The sequence below is a fragment of the Eurypyga helias genome, unplaced genomic scaffold (genome assembly GCF_000690775.1).
Source record: "Eurypyga helias isolate BGI_N326 unplaced genomic scaffold, ASM69077v1 scaffold17468, whole genome shotgun sequence".
Lineage (NCBI taxonomy): Eukaryota > Metazoa > Chordata > Aves > Eurypygiformes > Eurypygidae > Eurypyga > Eurypyga helias.
In genome coordinates, this window is record NW_010266439.1 from 1 (window position 1) to 7,216 (window position 7,216).

General features: G+C 48.5%; 1 protein-coding gene across 1 annotated transcript; it reads left to right on the forward strand.

The window, feature by feature from the left end:
* Positions 1-1,133: 1,133 nt before the first annotated feature.
* On the forward strand, positions 1,134-6,796 carry PHF5A (PHD finger protein 5A; the record flags this gene model as incomplete). The annotated part of the gene is made up of 3 exons (XM_010157093.1): positions 1,134-1,157; positions 3,220-3,386; positions 6,595-6,796. Coding segments are annotated over 3 exons (281 nt in total), but the record flags the coding sequence as incomplete, so codon positions are not given.
* Positions 6,797-7,216: the final 420 nt, after the last annotated feature.

A 7,216-nucleotide genomic window follows, 5' to 3' on the forward strand; every position in this document is an offset into this window, starting at 1 on the left:
CCCCCTTTTATTTCTCTTTTTTTTGGTGGTTTGCCGTGGTTTATGGAGAGGAGGGTCTGTGGGGAAGGCCGCCGGTCCTAATCCTGTCCCGGGCGCTTCCCCGGGGGTGCGGCAGGGCCTCTGTGGGTAGAGCGGGAAGGCCTTGACGCCTGCGCACAGCAGCCTCTGCTGCCTCGGGGGAGGGGGGAGCGGAGGAAGTCGGTGGTTGTGCACAGAAAACACGACTTGAGCGTACTCCTTTTGCATTGGCCACACCAGCGCAGCCAGGAGGATGAGCTGAAGCACCGGGAGCATCCCTGGCTGCAAGATAAAATCATCTTCCGGGTTGTACCTGTACACAGTGAACTTCGTTCTTCTCACTCGGGTCAGAATTGGCCCTACTAAGTCTGAAAGGGATCTTACTCAGGATTAGAAAGTGAAATGTCTCTTCCAGATTTTTTGTCTCTTCTTGGAAAAGCAAGTTTTCTGAAAGACCTGTAAGCATAAAATATCCAGCTGCACTGGCCGTCGGAAACTTCTTTTTTAGAAGAGTTAATGCAGCTAACAGTCTGTCAGTGCTGAAAATTCATTTCCAGCCTAACGAATCCCTTGACTTCAGCTGAATCACTCTTCAGTCTTTGTGATTGTGAACGTCTAATCTTTGGGACTTGATATTTATGGAGTTTATCCAAGTTACTAACATCACTGTTGTGAGTTTCCTAGAGAATTGACAAGATTTCTAAGTACCTTCATGTTCTCAAGTGAAGAAGGTGTTTGGGCTGCCTTAAATGAAGTAAACACTTGATATTTTGTCTCATTAAAGCCAGCGTAAGAGCTCTGCCAAGGCTCACGTAGAGGATTTGCTTTGGTCAGGCACACTGGCTATGTTTGAAATGGAATAATGAATGTAGTTTTTGATACTGTCAGGGGGTGTCATTGCGCATTCACTGTGCCTCTGAACTTTGATCTTGGTAAATGTCTCCAGGAGGATATATATTGTTTATCATAAATACCTCTGTGTTTATGCTCAAACTGTTACTGGGGTTTTTTTTAAGATGCACGCCACAGATTATAATTATTTGTTATTCAAGCTTATACCTAAGTTGTATTTTTTCATCTGCTTCTGTCTCAATTTTTTTTTCTTCTTCTTACAGCAATTGGAAGACTCTGTGAAAAATGTAAGTATAGCTTCTACATGTAGTTGCTTGAGAACGTGGTGGTGTGGTTAGAGCGTACAGTTCGGATGTGGGGATTGTATTCTACTTTTGCTTCAACCATGTAGTTCATGACACTCTGAGGTGGGAGGAGTTACTTGTGTATTGCAAGTGTAAATCAACGGATACTTACAAAGTGAAGCACCCAAATAGACTATCACACAAATGCACGCTGCCCCGAGTATGTGCTGCCAGCATTTTCAGTAGCTGAGGCTACAGTCACTTCTTGATTGATTCCTGGTAATTTGTAACACAAAATTATCGGCTTGATCATTTCAAAGCAGGAAAAAAAAGCATTTTTGGAATCTTTCACACCTTGAGGAAGGTTCCCTTCAGCATCTAGGAGAATAAGAAATTGGGAGTGTGGGGGAGAACATCTGGAGTTTGAGCAGAAACCCCCCACCCCAGAATCAAATGCCAGTGCTCAACTGTAGAAGAAAGAGCGTGACCTGTCATTACATCCTTGTAGGGGAACAGAACAAATAAACTGACTAGTTCGTGACTCAAAAATAGTATGAAAATAAACAAAGTGGAAAATGAGCACAGCCTGAAGCAACAGGACTGTTTGCAGGAGCACTCAGCAGTGAAACAGATTCCCATTGGTAGTAGTTGAGAGCCATTGTGCTGGAGGTTTAAGAGCAGGTTATAGAATCACAGAGTGGTTTGGATGGAAGGGACCTTAAAGCCCATCCAGTTCCAACCCCCCTGCCATGGGCAGGGACACCTTCCACTAGACGAGGTTGCTCAAAGCCTCATCCAGCCTGGCCTTGAACACTTCCAGGGATGGGGCATCCACAGCTTCTCTGGGCAACCTGTTCCAGTGCCTCACCACCCTCTCCGGGAAGAACTTCTTCCTGATATCCAATCTAAACCTCCCCACTTTCAGTTTAAACCCGTTACCCCTTGTCCTGTCACTACAGGCCCTTGTAAAAAGTCCCCCCCAGCTTCCTTGTAGCCCCTTCAGGCACTGGAAGGTGCTGTAAGGTCTCCCCGGAGCGTTCTCTTCTCCAGGCTGAACAAGCCCAACTCTTTCAGCCTTAGCTGAGTTGTTTGTGGGGGGTTTGTTAGCTGAGGTTAGCAGAGTTGTCTGTGGGAGTCAGGATTAGATGCCTTGGGAACTAGTAATAGGATATGAGGCCTTTCAGCCCTAGGTCAGTGTTTTGAATAAGGTCCAGCACGGCAGAGACTGTCAATGGCATCTGATGGCTGCTTGCCTGTATGATAAGAGTACTAGAATTTCACTCAGTTCCTTGTGAGAAAGCAAGAGGAGCTTTTGTGAAACGGCTGTTTATGCCAGTTTGCCCTTTCTTTGGCTTTCTCATAGATGAAGGATTTAAAGGACCACGAGTACAGTCTCATATCTCATCTCTTTGAGGATAGTAACTCCAGACTTTTGTTGATGTGGCGCTGTGGGAGAAGCTTACACTGCTCCTTCTGTGTAGGTGAGGACACCAGTCCTGTCAGTCCAGCATTTTTTCATTAGTGGAAAATTAAGGAAAAGTTCTAGAGTAAAAGTAATGGCATGATCTAAGCTGGTGTTTGCTAATCACAGAAGTGACTTTGGGTTTCTTCCCGCATTGTGAGTGCATGATTTTAGATTAGATATCAGGAAGAAATTCTTCTCGGGGAGGGTGGTGAGGCACTGGAACAGGTTGCCCAGAGAAGCTGTGGATGCCCCATCCCTGGATGTCTTCAAGGCCAGGCTGGATGAGGCTTTGAGCAACCTGGTCTGGTGGAAGGTGTCCCTGCCCATGGCAGGGGGGTTGGAACTGGATGGTCTTTAAGGTCCCTTTCAACCCAAACCGCTCTGTGATTCCATGATAAATACTGCAGGGTATTGGCCCTTGTTCTTGTCAAGGGTGTGCAAATACAAAGTTTCACCCTGTGCCTGCAAGATGAATTACTGCAGTTCAGTTGTTTTGTCCTTGAGTGTACCGGCAAGTTCTTTGACTGGGAAGCTCTTCCTCTTCTGTGTGGGGGCGGCGAAAGGGGCGTTCTGTAACGAAAGGCTCTGCTGTACTTGCAGGTGATGGCAAATGCGTGATCTGTGACTCCTATGTGCGTCCCTGCACTCTGGTCCGCATATGTGACGAGTGTAACTACGGCTCGTACCAAGGGCGCTGCGTGATCTGCGGGGGTCCGGGAGTGTCCGACGCCTACTACTGCAAGGAGTGTACCATCCAGGAAAAAGATGTATGTTGTCATCCAGTCTCCCCGTGAATTGGATATGTCTTTATTCAGTAGCCATGCTTGTCTTTAAGGGGCCTGGAGCTAGTGAAATCGGTGCTGGGACGTGGGACGCTTGGCTTCCGCTACCAGTATTGGGACCGATTTTCATCACCTTGTGCCTTTCTGACTCTGCTGGTAGTTCTGTGTTTGCAAACCATTTGGAGATGTCGTAGCATTTTGCGGTGGTGTAACTCTCTTCGCCCCGCAGGACCTTTTGACTGCTTTGCACCGCACGCGCACCGTTTGCTTCCTCTGCCACACTGCTTGCTACCACTTCAAGCCGTTATCTCGCTGGATCTCAGCCTGGGTTTTATCGGGGTCAGAGATCCTCCAGACACTGCAGAGGCAGTGGAGGGAGCAGCTCCTCCGTAGAAGTCCGTTATCAGACACCGACCAAGGGCACGTACAGTACTGTAAGGTCTGTGGAATCACCACCTGTGTTTTCATTTGGATAGCAACATAAAGTTGGACCTTAGTGTCCAATATCTGCACTAACTGTGTCTTACGAGTTTAAGGCTTCTTGTATAATTTCACTGGGACGTGGTTTATTTTTTTGATTCTCCTCTGGAATGGCCGATAACGTAGGCATCTCTTTTTCTGCTAACACTTTTTGGTGTAGTGATTCCTTATTTCTACAATCAGCGCTGTAACCTTTTTATAATCTTCTTGTGCTGAAAGACAGCAGCTGCACATGTGAAAGGAGGCAGCTGCTCCCCTCCCGTAAGGTATTTGTTGATATCCAGCCCAACGGGCGCGGGACGTGAAGAACTGCAAGCAAAGCGGTGGGAAGAGCAAGAGCACGATGCTAACGGTTGCAGTATCCCTGGCACACGGACCTGATGGCTGTGAGAGTGTCTGTAGAAGGTGGTTTGGTGCTTTGCAGATGCCATTTACAGCACAACGTGTGGAGAAGGTGCTGAGAGAACGTTTCAGGGTGTTTTACAGGAACACGCTCAGTTTGAGTGAGTTGCTGACTTAATTCTGTGCCGTGCCTACGTTTTCTCCAGAGGCCTGCAGCTAAATTCGGGACAGGGGCAGGTCCTCAGTTCAATTTAGTCATTAGATCTGACAGGACCATAATCTTTCCTGGTATCTAAATATGGATATAAATGCTGTGATGGTGGTACTGCCTCCTGCTTTGGAAATTCTGTGAGAAACAGTAGTTTTGTTCACTTGCCTTTGGAACCAAGGCACCTGGCGTGATAAGTCATGAGTAAAATAGGGTTGGTTTCCTTTTTACTAATTCATGTTGATTCCCAATAGGTGTTTTCATAACCGAAGCTCACCTGCAGCTTATCACGCCTGGTTCAGGTGTGAAATAGCCAGCTGCTCTGCCAGGGAAGACTGTAGAAAACGTAGAGCTGGAGGGGCAGGAGAACAAGTCAGAACTGAGGTATTTCGACAGCTGGGTGAAGGCTGCTGTGGGTGCAGACAGTTGCTCTGTACCAGCAAACTCAAAATGTTAGGGATTACTGCAGGTTTGAAACAGCAGATTTGACACGATCCGCTTGCAGGATTGACAAGTGCTGGCGTGGGTGTAGGATGCCCAGAAGAAGGAAGGTTAAGTGTGCTGCCCGTCACAGTTATGGCAGCTGGCACTGATGTGAGTGAGAAAAGCGGGTGGACGGAGCTCTGTACTTGAAGCTCTAACACTCCGAGGTTTTGGTCACAGCACTTCCTTCATCCTCGGAGAGAGACTGGAAAAGATGGTGAAGCAAGAAAGCCAATACTGAAACGGAGAGAGGAGGTGGAATGCTGTTGGGCATGAGGCAAGGGGCCTGGTTACTCCTGGTTCGTTTGCTCTGATGGAGGGAGGGATGAGGTATTGTTTTGCCCCACTTTGATCTATGGGTCAGGGCCAAAGTCCCACATTGTCACCCAGGGCAGTGCGAGTTGCAAAAAGTAATTTTTCCTGGGGACAGGAGCGTGCTCATGTGCTGCTTCCTTAGGGAGGAGGTGGAGGAATGAAAGGAGCTCTGCGATAATGCTGTCAGGGTTGTCACAGACCCCTGGGTGGTGGGAGGCGAGGCTTGGAAGACCTCTACTATTGAGGTTCAGAACTAAGCAAGGAGACAGTAGCTACAGATGGGATGTGGCGGGTGTAGGAGGAAGGGATGATTTTCCCCCCCCCCTTATTTCTACCGTGCAGACCCTTCCCGATGGGTTGCATCTCCTGCGCAGGAGCAGGTATCTGTGGGGCAGCTTGGGTGCAGTTTCTGCAGCAGCTGATACCTGCCCAGAGGCTTTCTAAATCTCATCCGCTCGGGCTTACACAGCGGCCAAGGACGCGCGTTCGTCTGCCTGCTGGGCCCCTCAGCTGCTCTTGCCAGCCACTTTTGCTCTCAGGAGTTCTGCAGATACTGGGCTCAGGTGGCTCCTGGGCAAATGTTCCCTGGTACACCAAGAGGTGCATCTCTCATTTGACTTTGCAACCACCCCTCTGAGCTGGGTTCCCCTTTCTTGTGGCTTTCTTCTCACTGTCCGCTGGAACTGAGGTACAAGAACTTCCCCTTGTAGCTGCTGTACTCTCCCACGCCTGGTACACCAAGAGGTGCATCTCTCATTTGACTTTGCAGCCACCCCTCTGAGCTGGGGCTCTCGGGTTCCCCTTTCTTGTGGCTTTCTTCTCACTGTCCGCTGGAACTGAGGTACAAGAACTTCCCCTTGTAGCTGCTGTCCTCTCCCACGATGACCATACCACCTCTGCGGTAGTCGATCCAGGATGCGGGAAATCTGAGATTCAGTTCGGCTGTCGTGGCTGAGAGGGGTCCTTAAACATGAGAATGGCTTAAACAAGATTCTTTTTGGCTAAAGAGGGGCAAGGTTATTCCTCCAGGCCCTATAAATCCTGCATGTCCTAATTTAGAAAGAATCCAGTCTTGAGGCACTGAGCATCCTTTTCATTAGGCTGCTGATGTTATATGCGCTGTTTTCCATCTTCAGCCCGAGGAAGAGAATGTCCTACAGTAATGTTAACAAGGCGACCATCCTCTTCTCTGTTCTGCTCTCTCGCTGGTGGGAACCAGAATGGGAAGGCAAGTTTGTCTGCACAGGTGTTCAAAGTGCATGCTGACAGGGTGAGGAGCGTGGGAACCGAGAACCTACTAGAACTATCTATGTAAGTGAGGATGATGTTCTGTTTCCTAACTTACATCCTCTCTTCTTCTTACAGAGAGATGGTTGCCCTAAGATCGTCAACTTGGGCAGTTCCAAGACAGATCTCTTCTACGAAAGGAAAAAGTATGGCTTCAAGAAGAGGTGATCCTGTCCGTACACGGCTAGACCTTCTGTCAGGTTGGCGAGAGGGTCTTGGAACATCTCTGGACTTTACTATTTTTGAAATCCAGTTGATTACGTTTTTTTCTAAACCAGTACAGATTCAGTAGTATACTTGAGGTTGGAAAAGTAACAGACGGAGTGGGGACTGAAACCTGATCAGGACTGACTCTTGGAAAGAGCAGGTGAGGGTTCCAGTCTCTTCCCTTTTCAGAAGCTCTGCTAGTAGCCATCCCAGCTCGCTATAAAAATCCTGGTGGGCAGGTATTTACACGTGGAGGAGACCAGCTCCTTTCTGGCATGGGGAAGCACTTGCGTGTTCTTACCAGGCCTCCTCTCGAGTGTTAGAAATGCCCTCACGCATCAGTACTGAGGAACAGAGCGCCAATCCCATGTGTCCGCTCCCCCTCCTCCTCCCTTCCTCCAGTATATTTCCATGCTGCCCTGTTTTTGTAAGGAACCTGCTCGTGGCTGGTGCTTTCCTAGGGAGAGCACAGCTGTTCGATGTTTTCTTTGAC